The 21,479-nt window shown below is 37.9% G+C and overlaps 1 protein-coding gene across 2 annotated transcripts in view; it reads right to left on the bottom strand.

The window, feature by feature from the left end:
- Positions 1 to 2,008: 2,008 nt before the first annotated feature.
- The window catches only part of LOC149139460 (villin-4-like), a 55,132-nt gene continuing 35,661 nt past the window's right edge, over positions 2,009 to 21,479 (bottom strand). For both annotated transcript variants that reach the window (XM_089446367.1, XM_089446366.1), the window contains 8 exons: positions 8,490 to 8,637; positions 8,243 to 8,274; positions 7,929 to 8,069; positions 7,707 to 7,832; positions 7,361 to 7,426; positions 3,204 to 3,531; positions 2,842 to 3,101; positions 2,009 to 2,703 (listed from right to left, as the gene is read on the bottom strand). In XM_089446367.1, coding sequence (XP_089302493.1) covers positions 2,590 to 2,703; positions 2,842 to 3,101; positions 3,204 to 3,531; positions 7,361 to 7,426; positions 7,707 to 7,832; positions 7,929 to 8,069; positions 8,243 to 8,274; positions 8,490 to 8,637 — 1,215 coding nt within the window. In that variant the 3' untranslated portion in view covers positions 2,009 to 2,589. The remainder of the gene's footprint in view (positions 2,704 to 2,841; positions 3,102 to 3,203; positions 3,532 to 7,360; positions 7,427 to 7,706; positions 7,833 to 7,928; positions 8,070 to 8,242; positions 8,275 to 8,489; positions 8,638 to 21,479) is intronic.

Here is a 21,479-nt window from a genome sequence, read left to right as displayed (position 1 = left end):
CGAATGCTTGTTCCCTTCCAGCTTATAAATAAGAGCTAGCTGCGAAGTAAGATTCATTCGTGTTCGGAGAGAGTCTTGAGTCTTGAGTCTGGAGTTTTGAGTCGAGTGATTTTCCTGCTCTGCATCTGCGGACCATAGTGTCTGATCTGCTTGCATCACGAAAGGTTCACTCAGGTTTAGTAGTATTGGTTTGGAAGCCTGCGCATCAGTGTGCTCGGCACTGGTGAGAACCTAAAGTGGCTGAACCATTAGGAAAACTTGTTGAAAGTCTGTAATAGATTTCTGAGGCAGAGTCTGTCTATCGCCAGGTAGCCTCCGGTAACACTGGTTCCTTGGGAACGGTGTGAAGTCCGGTAAAAGCGACGACAGTCGATCTCTGTAAGGAAATAATCCTTCTGTAAATTCTGCATCCATATAATAAAATTTCCAGTTCATATTTCCGCAAACTTGCTGTGTTATTTGTATCTGTGAAAGGTCCTATAAATTATGCATCCATATAATAAAATTTCCAGTTCATATTTCGCAAACTTGCTGTGTTATTTGTATCTGTGAAGGTGGTTTTGAATCCCTTTTGATGATATTCAAGTAAGTGAAACTGTAGAGAGCATTGCATCGCATCCTTATTAGCATTCTCATGGTTATGAAATCCAGCTATGTTGTATGGCAATCGACAATTCTCCTAGAATGGGAGTGGCAGTTGTGCTTTTGGGTCAATAGACAAGATTACATGAGCAACTTTGATTTTGAAAACATATTTTTGTATGATATCAATTAGGTTAATCTTTTCGATATTGTTTTTCAACATGAATGCATTTTGCATGACAGATTTATCTGAAAAAATGTTTACAGGAAGGGCGTTCTGATATGTGAATCTACAACAAATGATGTCAAGCCTGCATTGCTAATCTCACATTGTCCTTTTCAAATAAATATCAAAAGGATATCCAACAACATTTTCCACAAAGGTCATTATAGATATTTTACTTCTATTTATACCCACAAACATTAATGTTCCTTCCATTAGGAATGTATAAATTTTTAACCCTCCAATATTGAAGGGCAACATGAAAAAATGCCGTTTGTAAAAATAAAAAGCCTAGCACTTCAAATGTCACTGTTGTTAGATATCCTAGTTTGACCAGGCCAAGCTCAATGCACAAGTGAAATCGTAAGCTGATTAAAATAAAAACATTAAATCAATCTTTTCTCCATAAAAAATTATACCACCACCTTTGTAACATGAAATTCAGATTAAACAAATGATTACAGAATTTCAGTGATTACTAATGCTATTGATTGCATAATGTATCTTTATTATTTTCAGTATTGAAGAATATACGATTTTTCCCTGTAAATGAAAATGAAAAAGTAAAACTGCACTAAAACATGATCAAAATAGAAAAAAAAAATCGCAAGTATTTTGTGGGCCCGTATCTCTCCTCTCACTCTCAAACATACGAAACTGAACATTAATTATAATGAATAATTAAATCAACTTGATTATACAGCTCAGTTATACAGGAAACACTTCTACAAAATAGAGATGCCAGCTCCGTTGAGAGTATCCTGCTTATGATCAATAATTCAACAGAGTTACCTGCCATTGGTGTAAAATCTTCTGCGATGGAATTAGTACTTTCATTTCCACAAAATGCATCCATTTTTCCCTGTATTTATTGCAACCTTCAAAGAGATTGAAGGAGCATGAATAAAACCCGATTATGCAAACAGATCATTCATATTAACAAATTTTCATTGACTATCCAATGCTGATTACGAACCCAATGAGAAAACATGTACTTCAAATCTGCTCTATATGGAAATCAACAAAGGCTATATAGAACAACATATAAAACAAAACCCAGCTTAGAAATAAATGGATTGAATGTGGGCTGAGAAATTGAAGTTGAATATCCAACAAAAATATGTGGAAATTCCCTTGTAAACTCCATAAAAGCACAACACTTCCCAACAAACAATTTTAGATCAGGCGTCTTGATCTTGGGAATTCTCTCAAACACAAAGAATCATACTTTATTTCTCAAACAATAAGCAATTGGAATATCTGGTTAACACACGACATGTGTCTTCTACAAGACATCATTAAGAATGCTCCAACAGACGACTTCGACTTGTTACATTGACTATACAACAAATAAACTTGCCTCTGCAAATGTAGAAACAACAATCTTCATAACCATGATTTCTCTTCTATTGCTAACTGGATTATAATGCCTCTCATAAATATGAACTCACAACAGACTTTCTGCAACTCTAGGAACCACAAAGAATACCAAACTGCTGACAAAATTATGCAGGAGGAAAAAATGCACAAACTCCCATGAATGCACCATGCTCTTTGGTGTGGGACAGGCTACACGCTCATCATCATACCCTACACAAACTCAAAATTCTCATCCGTTGAAGAAAAATTTGTCTTGGTAGGAATATCTCTCTTCTTGCTTTTATAAGCAACATAATTAGCTGGATGATTCCATAGGAAAATGCATTTATACAGAATCTTACAGGCATTGATACATATTTGCTTTTACAATTGCAGCTTTCACCTTCCAAGCAGTGAGATGAATGTTAGAATAAATCAAGGGTCATCTTATGCTTGTTTTGCTTCCACTTGGGCATCTTGTAGAAAGCTTCTTTAGTCATTCCAAACTTCTCACGGAAATCCTCCTTAGATAAATATGTCTGCATTCAGTGAAAGTTATTGAAAAATGAATATATTTATGTATGTATGGAAAAGCTGACAGCTTTACACGACTTAGGAAAATAAAAGCTGATAAGAATAAATTCACTGAAATATTTAATCTAGCAAGTATATTGTACCTCTCTTTTTGTTACATCAATATCAGGAACAGGATCAGGGGATGATATCTTCAGACGTTCATAGGGAAAAATAGTCTGCCCTTCATCATCTTCAGCTTCCTCTTCCTTGATGTCCTCTTTTATAGTTAATGCTTCAATTCTGGTACTCATCAAAACAGAATTTGTTCTGGTATTCACAATAGGACTTGCCCTACTGTTTGTAGAAACAGAATTTGCCTCTGACTTTTTGGGTGGAGTAACTTTGGTTTCAGAGCTTAGTTCTGTTTTAGAAGCCAACCCCATCAAAAGGATGGTAGTATTAGTTCAACTTCATTCCCAAATACATATTTTGAAAATAAAAGATCAAAGAAACGGATCATTACCTGCGAAATCATTCAATAGTTTCCGTTGCCTCATGGGCTCAAAAACAGATGTCAGAGCAGCTATTGCTTGTGATCTTGGAGGAACTGTCTTGCTGAGTGCCTCCGGCGTCACAGACTTTGGATAAAGTTTTCTGACAACCGGAGGTGGTGTAGAAAGATTCCTTCCATTTGGACTCTCAAAGGCAGAGGCCAAAGCATTGAAAGCCGGAGATCTCCCTCTTACACGAACTCGATCTGGACTAAAAGACATGCTCCTAGAAGATCTCTGTGACTTATCTGGCACACTCGAACGTCCTCCATAGGAAGCTGGAGAACGTCTCTTAGGTTTCTGTACAATGTCAAATAATTTCAAAATTATACGACCCATATTGAGAAAACCTATACTAGCAGATCTCGAATCCTTATTTATTACTGCAAATAGTAACTACTGAATAGCACATAATCAGATTATGGGTAGCTAGCAAACACACACATTTGCATTATTATAGCTTTGATTCTTTATAAGATAAATCCCCCTGTAAACTGGATACCCTTATAACGTGAGGACAGACTATGCTGAGATGTGCTCTGCTTCCATCCCAAAAACTTGCATACATCACTTTCACACAGTGCATATAATGCAGGGAAGGGTTTGCGTGTATGGAAGGAGTCTTGGATAATAAGCAGTGTTCCATTAATTATACATCTCTCTTATTTGGCATTTACAAGCCCATTTAGCATTTGACTTTGCGATGAGAGTGAGGCATGTCTTCTCTTGGTTACTACTTAGAGCAACTCTGACTCAGACAGTGACACTCCCATCAATGTCACATGGTTCAGGTTCCAGTTCAGATTCGGCAATGATTAGGTTCGGTTTGAGTTCGAATTTTTTGATGAGGTTCGGATGAGGTTCGCCATAAGTTCATATATATATATATAATGAATTATAGGATAAAATAGTAAGAAATCAACATCAGTGAACATCATAAATATTGTCACAGACATGGAAATTGTAAGGATAAATTACAAGCTTGGGTTGTGAGATGAGGTTATGAGTTTTGATATATGGATTTGGTCAATGGCTATGGATTTGGTCTTAATGCCTTCATACAATAGATGCATGTAGAGGACCAATCAATGGCATTGACTCATTGATGCCCATTTAATGTTGATTTCTTTTAGCTACTCTAAGTTTTGAGTCTTGACTGTCCATTGTTAATTTTTAGTGGTAACTTTTGAATTTAGATATTGAGGATCAACTCTTTGACTTGTCACACCTATTTTCGAGAAACTTTAATTTATTATTTCAGACTTTAACATCTACTATTTAGTATTTACTTCAATTCTTGATGTGCATGTATCTTCGATTCAATGTGAAATATGATGATAACAATGGTAAATGATGAATCATGTTTCTATCATTTAGAAAATTGAATTTAGTATTTACACTAAATAATAAATTTACATGGGATGAGCTGCTGTTATTGTTGGGTTTTTTTTTCAACAATTTTAGAGGACCCCTATGCTAGGGACCCCATCATCTCTCCCTCCCCCATGAATTTCCTGAAACTTGAGGGGTGTCTCCAAATCCCCAAGGTGCATTCCCTACTCGCACACTCATGCATCCCGTAAACCTCGGGGAACATTGATAAGAAAACTTGCACAAAAGAAAGGAGCAAAAGATATGTTATACTTCATCAAATGCAATAATATTCCAATCCCAAAATCTCCAGTAAAAGAAATTTAATCAAGGATATAGTCAAGGCCTAACAGTTAAGAATAAGTGCTACCTCCTCAGTGTTCACAGGTTTCAATATAGAGGTTAGGGGGGTTCCTAGTCCCATAAATGAAGGGATTTCAAAGATCAATTTGGAGTCTGGATAGGCTGAAACCTTAAATTAGATTATTATTATTATTATTATAGTCGTTAGCTGTGTGCCAGGAAGTGTAATGCAGAAATCTCATAATCAAAGAATCTTACATCTAAATGAATAACACTTTGAGAAAAGAAGAATGGCATGGGATTGCCTCCACCTAAACATATTATTTCACCAAGTTCTTCAACAAGATTATGCCTACCATCTAATCAAGCTTGAAAGCCTCATCAACATACCTGCTTCTCTTCAACTCTCTAGAGGCAGCATAATCTGCACGCCTAGAAGAGGAGAGAACTTGAAGAAGAATTTGCAGAATGAGAAAAGGGAGGCTCATTCTTCACTTCACACTTGAGAGAGCAAGAGGAGAAGAGGAGAGATCTTGAAGAAGAATTTGCAGAATGAGAAGGAGAGCTCAAATTTCTAGGAGGCAGCCAAAGGGAGGCACGATTTCCAAGGAGAGGAGCACAAAAATTGAGGGACAGTCAGTGCAGAAATCGAGGCAAACAGAACCACAAATTTCGAGGGCTGTGGCACAAATTTCGAGTGTTTGTCTAGCGTGATTCTCAAGGAGGGCCTCTGCTGTCACCTGGCACAAATTTCGAGGGCATCTTCAGTCACTTCCAGCGCAGATTTTGAGGCTGTCTATGGCATGAATTTTGAGGCAGTCTGGGCACAGAAATCGAGGCTATTGCAGCACATATTTCAAGGCTAGTTTCTGAGCACAAAAATCTAGGGGCTGGGCTGTGTAAAAGTGTAGAAAATTCTGGGCACTTGAAAGTGTGAAAATCTGAAAAATATCAGTAGGCACAATTTTCCAGATTTGCATTCAGGGGTTTTTCCGTGTTCACCTTGACCAAAAATAAGTGTCTCTCATATTTGAATCCTTGCATAAATTTAGAATTAATTACAGCTGATAGGAAATGTGTTAAATAGTAGTACTCTTTGAATGTTTACAAATAATGCATTCTGAAATTTATATCAGCATGACAAAACATGTGGGTTGGGTCAAATGAACACATGCAAATTTGTAAACTGGGGTTAGGGTGCAGATCATTAATTTTCTACAGTAGCTAGCAGGGTATGAAAACACCATGGCCTATGTACAAGGCACCTATCATTTTTTCAGAAGATCAAAAGTCCAGCTGGGCATTCTGCCCCTCCTCTCTCCCCTTCTAATTTCTTCTCTGCAAATTGCATACCCCCATGGGCAAATTGTAATAACTAAACTGAGAGCGGGGGTGACTCAGTTCAGTGCATTCATGGACAAGTTTTACTTTTTCTTGAAATGTTTATCTGAACTTATTAACTGATAAGTATTACATCATGTGAGCAGCAGATTTAACGTACAGTCGGCGTTTAACATGTAAATCACGGCATGACAACTTTCATGACAACATAAAAGCAGCACACAAAATCATCACATGAAGACACCAAATATAAGTGGAAATCCATAAAGGGAGAAAACCACAACTTTGTTATTGTTGTGACGCAAAGGAAAGGCAAGCAGCTACTCCATTATTGCATCAGATTTTCTGCAGACTCCAGCCTACAAGACGCTGCTACCTCAAATCTTCTACAAGCTTCAACTTGCAAGGAAACTCCAGCTTCCACAATAGACATCAATTCGCATCAATTGGAGGCATCACATCACATATTCATCCTTCGTCATTTGGTTTGATTAGCACTGAAAATTGAAGGTCCAAGCTCACACGTGAGAAGAGGAGAGAGAGTGTTATGTTGACTGCATTAACTTTCTGTTTTGGCACATTTTGACTAGTGTTGACTTTTGGGTTTTTTGGGCTTGGTTTGACTTGGCTTGACTTGGGATTTAGATCTGTTCTTGGAAGCCGAATTCAGGAGAGAGAAGGCCAATATTTTCTAGGCACTTTGACCACAATTAACCGCAGATCTAAGGCAGGTTTGACCGCAAGCTGACTTCGTGAGTTGATCTAATTTGAAGGCATATTCTGTGACTGTTTTGACCAAGTTTGACTGAGGGAAGGAAGCCAAGTTCTTTGCTACCTTGAACAAATTTTTTGGAGGACTTTGACCGTTGATTATTGACTGGTTAGGGAAGCATTGACTTCTGTGACTTTGACCAGAAATTGCAGATTTGATTTTTGACCAGATTTCACTTTTGGGCTCACATTTGCCTGTATATTGGATGGTTTGTTTGGATAGTCAAGGCTTTGACCTTTGACTCATTGTTTATGTACTTGGACTATGTATCTCTCTGCTGAATTTTGATGACAATCTAATAGAAGAAACAAATCTAAAACAAATGTAATCAAGATTACTTACTTCCACAATTGGTGATACTCCAGTTTTCATTATAGAGAGCTTCCTTTGGAATGAATTTCCATGCATCTGCCATCAAATACCAAATGTTCACAACTAATACCTCAACGGTAATATAGAACAATTTTTTAGACAACTATTTAAGAATATTAAAACCGTAAAATCCCCTTTGACTACAATGCAATACACAGCATCCATTGATCTGCCAGTAAGTCAGCAGCCGCAGGAAACTGGCAAAGTATAAAGGAAAACGTAATAAAGGAATTTGATATAACAACCACCAGCTTGATTTGAACCTGACGCACTGATTAAAAAAATAACACCCGACATTTAAATTCAAAAAACTTACCGTTGACTTTGATGAGTCCCAAGAGAAGAAACGAGTGAAAAAGGGTGGCTCACTCCCCTCTGATATGACAAATATAGGAGTTTCCAAGGATAACTTTTCAAGTAGCACATCCTTTTCTAGGAATTTCTGCTTAGACGCAGACAGCGTTACACTGACGGAAATAACTGTAATATGTAATTACTAAAAAACACAAATTCAAAAGCAAAAAAAAACACTTACTACCTGGCCAATATTTGTTGCCTGCTGTTTAGATTTGGAGTCAACCTGTTGGCCAACCCAAACATAGATTTCCGAATGGCAATCCAAGATCATCACGTCTTCAGTCATTAAATCATCTTGGGTGAAATTGAATATCTCTCTAACCTGCAGTTAGAGAACAATTGAAATTCAAATACAATTAATGCAGGAAACTAAAACTGCAGTCTCTACTCACATATTTCTCATTTCCTGTTCTTTAAACAATTTCATCTCAAGTTAACATGTGGACCAAAACATACAAATCTGAATCGTTTTGAGTTAAAGCAGTTGAGTCATACCTCCAAGCCACCTGTAAACCCCATTAATGTCCCTGTTTTAGAAAACACAGACCGAAAAACAAAGTTACTATCAGATTATCAAATAATTTAGAAAAAAAAAAAAAAAAAAAATTGTATTATAATTGGATTTGGTATTAAGACATTAACCAACATCCTTGTGTAAAACTAAGGATATACTGGACTCAAACCAGTACAAACTTTAAGTAGCATATATTTCTCTTGAAAGATATAGGATCAAGATTCAAACCTTTAGAGAAACTGCATGCAAACAATTGAGGATCTTTACTAATATCCTTAACCAACTTTTGACTTGAATAATCCTTTTTACCACCAAGTGCATTCCAAAATAACTCTGATTCAGTTCCTTCTTTCTGTGGTTTGGACTGCATGTCGGGCTGCAAACATATTTACCAAAACAGAAAGGTTAAGAACGTATTCCAACAGAGCAACATAGGCCTATGATTAGACAAAACAAGCAAACGCACATGTCTTAAGATTTCCATTAAAATCTTGCAGCAGTATTTAGTCTTATCAATTTCCTTCTGTTGAAAAAGCATGTGTATGCATGAAATATGAGATAAAAAGGTAGGCATACGCCATCTTCTGCATGAAATGAATTAAACCTCCAGCATAATAGGATGATGGAAACCTTGGACGTAGGTGGTTGCCCTCTCTTTGAGATTCCTGTTGAAATGAAATTGTTTCTGATCCAATGCTCTGATATATCACACAGTTATGAGCCTTAAAGGCAGATCGATACTTTCATTCAAATTTTGATGATCATGGCATTTAACACCTAAAAAGGATACATCCACTACTATCCTCACCTCTTCCACATTTGGTGACCCCTTATTTTCTCCATGTAAGTGATATGTGGAGCTCCTTTACGAGGCATATTCATTAGAGTGGCATTGGTAAGGTTTCCATCACTATGATATTAAATGTTGCATATCAACATATAAAACAGTTGTGAAGTTTGTCATCTTAGACAAGTCTGGTGTCGACCTTCTCATCACTACAATGCCTTTCACATTGTGAACATTGTAAGATACAGTGCATGGCTTCCCACAAATATATATTCATACCTAGCTCTCCAGTTCTCACTGCAACATTCTGGCAAAAGCATTGGAAGTTGGTACTCCAGGGTCACCTACCTTCTTCTACAGCTCAATCTAGACAGAGAAGCACCATTCTAGCATTCTTTTGATGCTCCTAATCTCATCAAGAGAGATGTTGAGGGAGGTAATCTTGTGGAGATGCACAAAGCTTTTTGGAAGTCACGTGTACTTTAGCATAGAAGACCCAAGCTCCAGGGACCAAAACTTCTGAACTACTTCCACTCCTACTTGCGTATTCAAGGCAGCCTTACCCACACCCTGAAGTATATTAGACTGCAGAGATCTTGACGGTTGGGAGTACCTCTGGCACAACTTCAGACCTGTTTCAATCTGGCTACAAATGGAGATTGATAGCCATCTTCCACGGGATGCCCTCTTTATTAGAGATTCCTGGTCAGTAATATTACTTGTTTAGAGATATCAAAGGGTTATCAAGAAAATTTTCTATGTGTAAGGACCACAGATGTCTTGAAAATTTCATTCAAGAGATACTACATCTTCGACCACCATCCTCAACAGGGGTTTCAACCCCAGACTCATCGCTTCCTACATTCAACCACCAGATGCTCATGTCACAATAGGTCTTATGGCCACATTTCCACCTAAGACATCAACTAGACAGCAAAGAGTTCAATCTCCATCAAGCTACCACCCTTAGCATCACCAACTTTAACTTTTCCTAGGACCAGCCTAGGTCCATCTTGACCCTGGATCTATCAAGTGCTGAGAGGGATCAAATCTCTCGAGGTGCAAACCTCTTTTTTGAGTGCAAAACTTGAGGAAAGATATGCACCTCGAGAGATGTGATCCCCCTTGGCACTTGATAGATCTAAGCTAGTTATATAATACTATATAATATTTATATGTGTATCTATGTGTCTCTTTCTTATTCCCCCTCTTTATCTCAACCCCCAAAAATGCACTCTCTCTCTCCCCCTTCTCTCTCTCTCTCTCTCCCTTGCCCTTCTCTCCCTCTCCTCTCTCGCTCACTCTCTCTCCATCTCTCCCTTGTCACTCCCTCTCTGTCTCCACCTTTCTCCCTATATGTCTTTCTTCTTCCCTCCCTCTCTCTCCCCCTCCAACTCTCTCTCTCTCTCCCCCCATCTCTCCCTTATCACTTCCTCTCTCTCCACTCCTATCCCTCTATGTCTTTGTTCTTTCCTCCCTCTCTCCCCCCCTCCAACTCCATCTCTCTCTCTCTATCTCTCCTTCTCTCTCTCCCCGCCTCTCTCTCTTCCTTCCTCTCTCTCCCACCTCCCTCTCTCTCCCTCTCTCTCCCCCCATCTCTCTCCTCTCTCTTTCTCTCTCTCTCTCTCCATCCCTCCAGCTTTGTCACTATCTCTCTCCCTCCCTCTCACCCCCCTTCTCTCTCTCTCTTAAATTTGATTCCATGATATTGTGTATAAGAAAGTATCTAAAGTAAAAAAGCTCAATTGGTTGTAAAATAATAAACCTATATTTTGGATCAAGCATGCACTATCTTTCCTCTATTAATCATGTTTCCTCTCATTGGTTGGATCCTTAGTTAAGATGGATCTATGTTGGTTCTTAATAATATTTTTTATATTATATAAATTTCACATCTTTATATTTAAAAGTATTCTCATTTTTTTTTTTTTTTGATTTGATTTCTATGGGAATCTTTTTAGTAGTCATGAGGATAAATGGTTTAGATATATCTCGATAGTAATTATAACCTTTTTCATGTTGGATTTAATTAAAAAAAATGTTACAAAATTAAATTAAAATCAAATATTTTGATTGCGAAATAAGTTATGTTTTTTTGGCATGTGGTATTGATAAGTCATGGTATTGGCCCATGGTACTATAACAAAGCCTATTTAATAATATCCACGGAAAAGTGGGGGTGAATATCCATGGTTAAGAATTGTCATATTGTTATAAACTATTTTGATTGTAAAATAAGTTATGGTTTTTGGGCATGAGGGATTGATAAGCCATGTATTGTAACAAATCATTTTCACAAGTTAATAACAAAATCAAAATATAACAAATTGACTTTGACTTTAACTTATTATTAATTGAGCCAACATTTAAATGTTTACACGCATTGGGCTTTGCTTTATATTACTTTTAACTTGTTATTTACTACTTTTAACATTTTGTTTATTACTTTTAATGCTTTTTTTTTAATTGAGCCAACATATAAATGTTAAATATTTATGTAAATGTTAAACATCTACACCTACACACGGACATTGACATTAGATTAAATTTGTTAAATGTTAAACATTTACGCTTGACATCTACCCCACACTGGGTTGTAGAGCGCGTCTTGGCACAATTAGGAGACATACGCAATACTATATGTTTACATTATATTGGAGCTCATCTTTTCTAATTATAGTTATAGGGATTTCTCCTTGGTGCCCTTCTTTGGATCCTTTGCCCACTTTCACCCATTTAGGTTTTTTTACTATTCATTGTTTTATTGTAGGCGTACAGATGCCAATGAGACTTATGTTGCAGGAAACACTAGGCAGGAAGTCTTTTCCAGCAAAAAACAAAACAGAAACTCGGAAATGCGTGTGGTACAGCCTTGAAACATGTTTCAAGTCGTATTGGTACATCTCACAAGGCTTAAACATGGCCCAATACAGCATGAAACACATTTCAAGGTCGTACAGCCGCATTTCTGGAAAATTTTACCCTTTTTGCATTTTTTTTCTTTTTTCATTTTTTTTATTTGGCGATTAAAATATTGTGTCAATGTTTCTAAATGGCTCTTGTAAGTTATAAAAAGACTCACGTCATTCCCTCTCATCACACGAATTGAGCACGTCATTTCACTTGCAAAGGGGTGATTTTAGCTAGGAGAAAAGAGGAAGAGAGTTGTGGTTTTAGCTAGGGCATTTTCAACAGCGAGCAAAAGAGATTTCAATAGCAAGAAAAAGAGATTTCACAAGCAAATTCGGAGTGGGGAGTTTACGGCTATGGCATTCTTGGTCTTTGACTCAACTACAACCATCATTCTCTTGTGTTTTATGGCATTTTGGGGTAGCTTTAGCTACAAAAAATTATTTTGGGTAAGAAGCATTCATTTTCTTATCTTTTTCCCACTATTTCTTCTATTTTTAGGGCTTATGGTTCCAAAAATGTGAAAAACGTTTTTTATTTACAGATTTGTTTTTTCTATTTTTTTTCGCTGCAATGGCTTCCAACCAGAAAGTTGACTATTATCCTCTTTGGAGACATGTTCAGAATGTTGAAAAATGTGTAAGTAGGTTCGGTCTTCATAAGTATGAAATGTAATTTTTGTAAATTATAAAATGAAAAGAAATTATTATTATTATTGGAGCATGGGTTTCAAGCTCAAGTTATTTTATTTTATAGATCAAGCACCCATTGAGTGCTTCTAGGTTTTGTGCTAGGTCTAGAAGTCAAAAGAGTCATTGTCATATATTGAAGACCCTAATGGGCACATTGTCAGTTGTAAAGGAAAATTAATTTTGTCTTTAAAGAGTCGGAATACCCTCCAAGTTCAAATCAGGCTAAAAGTTGTCAAGTTGGCCTAATTGAAGAGCCTCGTCCGACGTCTACCCCCTTGAAGAAGCCTATATAAGGAAAGGAACTCGTCCTCCAAAAGCACACTCACTCATCTCTCATTTTATGCAAAGAAAAGGACAAAGGAGAGGACGAAAAGAAGGACGAAGAAGGGGTCAAAGAAGGACGAAGTGTTTTGAGCTAGTTCTCTCTCTTTCATGTGCTCGAGAAAGCTAGGGTTTCTACCAGTGTTGTGGGGGAGCGCTCCCCCCTCTCGATCCCGCTCCCAATCCGCACTCCGGGCGGGAGCGACTCGGGAGCGCGCTCCCGAAATCGCTCCCGAAAAGGGAGTGATTTCAAGAACGCGCACCCTAAAAAAAGTTTGCGCTCCCTACTTTTTTTCGATTCAACAGAGGGAGCGTCGCTCCCGAAGCGATTTTTACAACCCAGGAGCGATCGCTCCCAGGTTATAAAAATCGCTCCCTAAGGCGGTGAGCAACGCCCAGAAAAGAAACAACAAAACAACAAACAAAAACAACAAAAGAGCAAGAGAGTGAGGAGCAAGGAGAGAGCAAGAGAGTGAGGAGCAAGGAGCAAGAGAGCAAGGAAGAGAGAGAGAGAGAGCAAGAGAAAGCAAGGAACAAGGGGAGATTGAAGAGCTTGCAAGGGGAGATTGGAGGCCAAAGAGGTAGGCTCTACATTCTATTCTAGCAAAAAAAATTTAATGTTCATTCCTAAATAAATAAATAATTTTTTTCTCTATTTCCCATTCCATCTTTTTGCAGATTCAAAACTTCAAATTTCAAACATCATGGTTATATTTCTTAGCATTTTCTTCTTCTTGATTCCTTTTTTGGTTATTATAGTGTTGGAGAGTAGAAAAAGGAGGGTTGAAAATGAATAAGGGGATGAAGAAGTGGGTCATTATCATAGTGGATTTGATGAAAACCCTAGAGAGGAGGAGCTGGAGGAGCTAGAGGAGAGTGAACATGAGTCACCTGAAGCTCAAAAAAATAAACAAGACCAAACCCCATGGTGGAAATATGTTAATACTAAATAGGCCTGAAGCAGGGAAAAGGGGTGGAACCACTAAATTTCATTGCCCCCATGGGATGGAGATAAACAAATAGGAATCAAAACTTGTACAAGTGTGTCAGCAGCAGATAGAGCCAAATACTTGAGGGAAGAGGAGGAAGCCCAATACAAATCTAAAAAATCAAAGGGTTTCTTTGAACCAAGCTCACAATCGCATGCACAAAGAACTCCTTCAGCATCCTCCCAAGGCAGTGGATATGGAGGCATAGGGTCGCCAAGTTTAAGGCATAGAATCATATCAGATTTCCTTGATGAAGGGTGTAGGAATGATGTGGATTCAAAAGTATACAGGTTTCTCTATGCATGTGGGATACCATTCAATGTTCTTCACTCACCTTATTGGCATGAAATAGTTTATGCCATAAATGATGCCCCTAAAGGATACAAGAGCCCTGGGTATGACAAGGCTAGAACCATTGGACTTGACCATGAAAAAGCAAAAATATCACATTCTTTGAATAGAATGACAAGTTCTTGCACTGACCATGGGGTGTCCATTGTATCTGATGGATGGACAAATGTAAAAGGCAAGTCATTGATAAGTGTTCTTGTTGTGTTTGTTAGTGGTGCCATCTTTCTTTCAGCATATGATTACTCAGACAAGTTCAAGACCAGCATCAACATTGCAAAACCATTACTTGAAACAATTGAACGTATTGGGAAATACAATGTCATCCAAGTCATCATTGATAATGCTCCTAATTGTAAGGCAGCATAAGCAATTATTGAGGATAAATACCCCAACATATTTTGGTATGGGTGTTTGGTTCACACAATGAACCTTTTGATGCATGATATTGTTAAGAACAAAAATGAACAATACAAATGGATTGGTGATTTGTACAAGAGAGCCAAAGAAATGATCAAATTTATTACAAATCATAGCAATACCCATGGCCTTTTCCACAGTCACTGAAGATTGGAGTTGTTGAACATTGCGAGGACTAGATTTGGTAGCTATTACCTCACCTTCAAGCGCCTTTTGAAGGTAAGAGAGTCATTGGCTAGCATGGTATCAAGTCCACACTGGCAGGTATTAAAGGAAAGGGCTACAAATGCCGCTGACAGGCAAGGTTTTGAACAAGTGGAGGAGACCGCTCTTGATGGTATGTTTTGGGCACGTGTGAGGCAAGTATTAGATTTCACCAAGCCCGTTTATCACATGATTTGGTTTGCAAATACAGATAAACCAGTGATTGGCGAGGTGTATGAGTAGACGGATACCATGTTGGGCAAATAAAAAATATTGTTCATAAAAATGATACCAGCTTGTATAAATTGATTCACGATTCTGTGTGTATACGGTGGGATAATCTTAATGTTCCACTACACTGCTTGGCATATATCCTTATGCCAAAATACTACTCTGCATCTTGGTTGGGCCAACCTGCACCAGGGGGTGGGGTTAGGGTCAAACCCCATATAGATAAAGAGGTATCTATACGATATTTGCAAGCACTAGAAAAGTTGATACCTGACAAGGAGGAATGTGCTAGTGTGCATCTTGAATTAGGCAGATACTTCAGTTGCACTGGTTTGTTTGGTACCTTTCATGCAATGGAAGATAGAGACAGATTTGATGCTCTCACATGGTGGGAATCATATGGCGGCCAGGGACTTTTGCCAAAATTGGCAAAAAAAGTTCTCACAGGTTGTAAATACTTCTTCTGCAGAGAGGTGTTGGAGCACCTACAGCGTCATACATAATGTGAAAAGAAACAGACTCAATGAAAACCAAGCAGAAAGCTTGGTTTATGTGCACTACAACTTGAGGTTGTTGTGTCATCACTGTGATCGAACTTATGAGGATCCAACATATAAAATTTGGGACAACCACCCAAAGGATGATAATTTGGAGGATGGTTCTATACATCTTGAAGAACTGGAAGCAGAACTTATGAGAGAGGAAGATGAAGCAATAACCATGCCACCTCCACCATCCAGTAGCAGTGCTCGAGTTCTGAGTCTTGTTCCTTTGCTGTCACCACCTCCATCTACACCCTCACGTGGAGGGCATGTGCCTTCTAGTTCTGGTCGTCGGCCTGTGCGGGAGGAGACTCCTAAAAGACCACCACGACCTACTCATACATCAGACACTTCTCGTGCCAAGGGCCACATGAAGTAGTAGATAATAGATTTACAGTTTACTTGTCTTTTCTTGTTTCTATTAGTTTTCATAATTGTTAAGTCTTGACTCTCATATTTATTATGATATTTTTTGTAAACAATATATGACAATTTAAGTTTGAAGTTTGAAGTTGGCAATTATAACTCATTAGTAATGATTCTGAATTATGAATATGATGCTTCGTGAAAGTTGTTTCATTTCATTTCATAATTCATTTTATAACATTTCTTTTCACGTTAGATATTATTTCTTGTAATGGTTAAACTTAGCTTACAAGTACAACTTTGGTGATCAATGATGAAAATGTTATATATTGAATTTTCAATTTTGAAAGCTTGAAGTTGAAACTTTAAGATTGATGAATCATGATTCACGAGACTCATGGACGTGGTTGATGATGATTATAACTTCTAGATGACTGATGTTACATGGTTCAATGATCAATCTATAATTTTTTTTATGTTTTTTATATCTAATTCATCATTCTACATGTTTTTGTTGACATATATGTATCAAAATATAAAATATATATATATTATATAAAAATCGCTCCAATATTTGCTCCCAAACCAGGACCTTTCGAAAATGTCTCTCCCATACCCGTTTTCACTCCCGCTCCCAAGTAACACTGGTTTCTGCGCAAGGGTTTCATCTAGTTCGATCTTGGAAGGAAAGAAGGAAAGAAGGCAAGTGAAGGCCACTAAGGGTATCTCTCATGCCCTAGGTCAAAAGGAAAGGCAAGCGAAGGACAGAAGAAGGTCGAAATTTCAGACCTGCAGTAGGAGGTCGAAGTTCTTGCAACAGGAGGCCGAGTTGGTGCAATTGGAAGAGATTTAACTGGGTTTGGCTAGTACAAGCTTTGCACATTATCTCAGTGGTTGATCTTGATGTTGGAGGGTATTGGTTTCAGTCATAAGGTCTTGGTATTCGTCAATTGAAAAATCTATAAGAAGAGAAGAGATTTAAGGGTTTACCCCTTGAGAGGAGGGGTTTTGGCCCTAGCTTGCAGCCTATATATTGTGTCACTGTTCTTATTGTTTTGGTAGTTGTTTGAAGTTTCTCACATTATAATAATACAGAACAAAGCTAATAAGTAAAAAGGTAACACAAATAGTTATCAAGTTAAAGAGAATTAACATATTCATTGCCATATTGAATTCTCAACATGGTATCAGAGCTAAGGTTAGCTAAGGGCATCATGAAGATCTCCTCTACATTGAAGAAGTGTTCCAAAATAGCAAGCCATTTTAAGAAAGGCATCAAGAAAGCATGGAGTCTCTTATTTTCTTCAAAGAAGGCATCAATCAAGGAAAAGGATGAAGGTCTCTTCTCGACTCTCTCTAGCATATTCCAAGATGAAAAGATTTGGGTAATTGATAGTGGTGCATCAAGACACACGACTGGCCATCCCAAACAATTGAAGACCTTATCAAAACGAAAATCCACTTATTCAGTGGAACTTGGAGATAACAAGAGGTATTGGATCAACCTCTATAGAGCTAGAGAATGAAAGAAACATCCACCTCAACAACATTCTATTTGTTCCAGGTTTGCATAAGAACTTACTTTCCATTTCAAGTTTAGAAGATAAGGGTGATAGAGTAGCTTTCATTGATGGAAAGGTTGTTGTATGGAGTAAAGACTCAAGTATAGAAAAAACTAAAGTCATTGGCATTCGATAAGGAAGACTTTACAGGCTGATGTCTCCTTTAGCCCAAGCCTTAGTCCACATTGAAATTAGCCCATGTGAACTTTGGCATAGAAGATTTGGTCATCTTCATTTCAAAATTCTTCCATCTTTAAGCTCAATAGTTGATGGAATCCCTGAATTAAAAGAAGATCACGAAGGAATATGCAAGGGATGTGCATTAGGAAATAATACCAAAAGACCATTTGGTAGCAGATATTCGCAGTCAAAAGAAACCTTGGATCTTATTCACTCTGATGTATGCGGTCCTATGACTCCTAAATCTCTTAGAGGACATCTATATTATGTCACATTTATAGATGACCATTCAAGAAAGACCTAGGTTTACTTAATGAAAACCAACGACAGATTATTTACAAAATTTCAAGAATTCAAAGCTGAAGTAGAGAACCTTACAAAAAGAAGAATCAAGATATTCAAGTCTGATAATGGAGGAGAGTATACATCTAAGGAAACTATAGCATTTTGTAAGGAATCAAGGATTAAGAGGGAGCCGATAGTCCCATATAATCCAAAACAAAATGGAGTTGCAAAACGGAAGAATAGATCCATTGGAGGAAGTGTAAAATCAATGTTACATGATCAGGATCTACCAAAGTTTCCGTGGGAAGAAGCCACGAAAACAGTTGTTTACATTCAAAATCGAAGTCCCCAAAGGTCCCTAGACAACAAAACTCCGAAGGAAGTGTTCACTAGAAAGAAGCCATATGTATATCATCTCCAGAACTTTCGTTGTCTTGTATATATCCATATACCAAAGGACAAAAGAAAGTAGTTGGATCCATCAGGCATGAGGGGAATGTTTGTTGGGTACAACAACTCATCGAAGGCCTATAGGATCTACATAAGAGAAGGACATCACATAGAAGTCAGTTGAGATGTCATATTTGATGAAAGTATAGCATTCAAGGAATCAAAGGAACTTCCCATGGACTCTGATGATGAAGAACTTCCAATATTTGAGGAAGAAGTTGACAGGGAAGAAGAAGAATCTCACCATGAAGAAGAAGGTCCTAGTGAACCTATCCAACCTGTGGCCATCCCAAAAACAAGAAAAATACCTAATTGGTTGAAGTCCACACTACTAGATGCAGAAGGTCATGGAGCAACTCAAGGCACTTCCAGGGAAAACAAGAAACCCAAACAATATTCTTGGTATGTAGCATACATGACTAAATTGATAGAAGCAAAACCATCCATTTTTGAAGAAGCTATCAACCATCTAGAATGGAAGGATGCCATGAATGAAGAATATCAATCCATAATGAAGAATGAAGTATGGGAGATCGTGCCTCGGCTCAAGAATAAATCTGTGGTAACTTCAAAATGGATCTACAAGATCAAACATGCGGCAGATGGAAGTATAGACAAATATAAAGCAAGATTTGTGTCTAGGGGTTTCTCCCAACTAGAAGGCATCAACTACAAAGAGACATTTGCTCAGACTGCAAGATACATGACGATTCGTTCATTAGTCTCCCTGGCAGCATCGATGGGATGGAACATCCATCAAATGGATGTCAAGACTGCATTTTTGAAAGGCACAATCGACGAAGAAGTCTATATTGAGCAACCCTCGAGATTTGAAGTTAAAGGAAAGAAGGCGTATGTCTGCAAAAGCACTATATGGCCTTAAGCAAGCCCCAAGGGCATGGTATGCCAAGATGGATGCATACCTTCAAAGACTAGGCTTCTCTAAAAGTTTTGTTGATCCAAACCTTTATATCAAGGTTGTAAGGGGAGAACCGGTGATCATTCTTCTGTATGTATATGATCTTCTCTTAACAGGTATAGAAGGTCGAATTGACGAATGTAAGAAACAACTAGCAACAGAATTTGACATGAAGGATCTTGGGCTGATGCATTATTATTTGGGTCTAGAAGTCTAGCAAGGACCCAATGAGATTTATCTAGTACAACAACAGTATGTGATCAAGATGTTGAAAAGGTTTGACATGTTAGATTGTAAACCAATGACAACTCTAATGATCACCAACTTGAAAATACTAAAGAATTCTGACTCAAGCCCTATGGATCCTTCCAAGTATAGGCAACTAATTGGCTCACTAATGTACCTGGTGAATACTCGACAAGGTATATGTTTCGCAGTAAATATTCTCAATCAATTCCAAGTGGATCCAAGGAATGATCATTGGATAGCAGCAAAGCATATTCTAAGATATCTATGAGGAACCATTCATTGCTACCTGAAGTATGACAGAATCAATAATGTCCACTTGATAGGATATACAGATTCCGACTGGGGAGGCAGTGAACAAGATGGAAGGAGCACTACTGGAGAATGTTTCAATTTAGGATCCTCCATGATCTCATGGATGAGCAAGAAGCAAGACATAGTTGCATTGAGTAGTGCTGAGGTTGAATATGTTGCAGCCTATGAAGTAAGCAGAGAAGCAGTCTAGTTGAGGACGTTGTTATCCGACCTGTTTGAAGGACCGATGAACCCTATAGAGATACTTTGTGATAACACCAAGAGTATGCATTTGTCTAAAGACCCAGTATTTCATGGAAAGACAAAGCATATAAACAACAAGTATCACTATATCCGAGAGCTAGTACAAAATGATGTGTTGTAGCTACAGTGTATCTCCACTAATGAGCAAGTAGCTGACATATTGACAAAATCTCTTCCGAACAAGAAGCTTGTGTACTTGAGAGACAAGCTTGGCTTGGTTGATGTATCCTCCCTAATTGAGAGGGAGAGATAGACATTACATTCTTGTCTTCACTTGAGAAGAGAGAATGGAGGATTGGGTAACCATCTGGTATTCAATAATCTTTGAGGATATCCAAGACAAGAGTAGTCGTGGACCGATATTCTTTGAGGACTGGCTATCCAAGATAAGAATAGTCCAAAGAAGGTCATACTCAGTGAACACCCAGGTGGAGTATATACCTTGAGAGACAATGATGATGGTGTCTATAAATCATTGGTCTCGCCAGCATTGTGCTCTGATCTTGTGGAGAGATAGAGTTGTTAGTCAAGGCCTTGCTATGTGACAATGTTGGTCAACATGATGCTAAACAAATGGGTTACCAATCTGACTCTTTTTATGAGATCTCTTCAGATTGAGAATGACCATGTACCTCTTATGAATACCTCCCTAGTTGAGAGGGAGTGTTGAAAAATGTGTAACTAGGTTCGGTCTTCATAAGTATGAAATGTATTTTTTGTAAATTATAAAATGAAAAGAAATTATTATTATTATTGGAGCATGGGTTTCATGCTCAAGTCATTTTATTTTATAGGTCAAGCACCCATTGAGTGTTTCTAGGGTTTGTCCTAGGTCTAGAAGTCAAAAGAGTCATTGTCATATATTGAAGACCCCAATGGGCACATTGTAACTTGTAAAGGAAAATTATTTGTCTTTAAAGAATCGGAATACCCTCCAAGATCAAGTCAGCCTAGAAGCTATCAAGTCGGCCTAATTGAAGACCCTCGTGTACCCCCTTGAAGAAGCCTATATAAAGAGAGGAACTCATCATCCAAAAGCACACTCACTCATCTCTCATTCTATGCGAAGAAGAGGACGAAAAGAAGGACAAAGAACAGGTTGAAGAAGGACGAAGTGTTTTGGGCTAGTTCTCTCTCTCTCACGTGCTAGAGAAAGCTAGGGTTTCTGCGCAAGGGTTTCATCTAGTTCGATCTTGGAAGGAAGGAAA

The sequence above is a fragment of the Pinus tabuliformis genome, chromosome X, assembly GCF_031772625.1.
Source record: "Pinus tabuliformis cultivar Carrire ecotype Pingquan chromosome X, CPIR1, whole genome shotgun sequence".
NCBI classification, from domain to species: Eukaryota; Viridiplantae; Streptophyta; class Pinopsida; order Pinales; family Pinaceae; genus Pinus; species Pinus tabuliformis.
The sequence above is the reverse complement of the archived record's forward strand: the minus strand, read 5'-3'. Positions and strand labels throughout refer to the sequence as shown.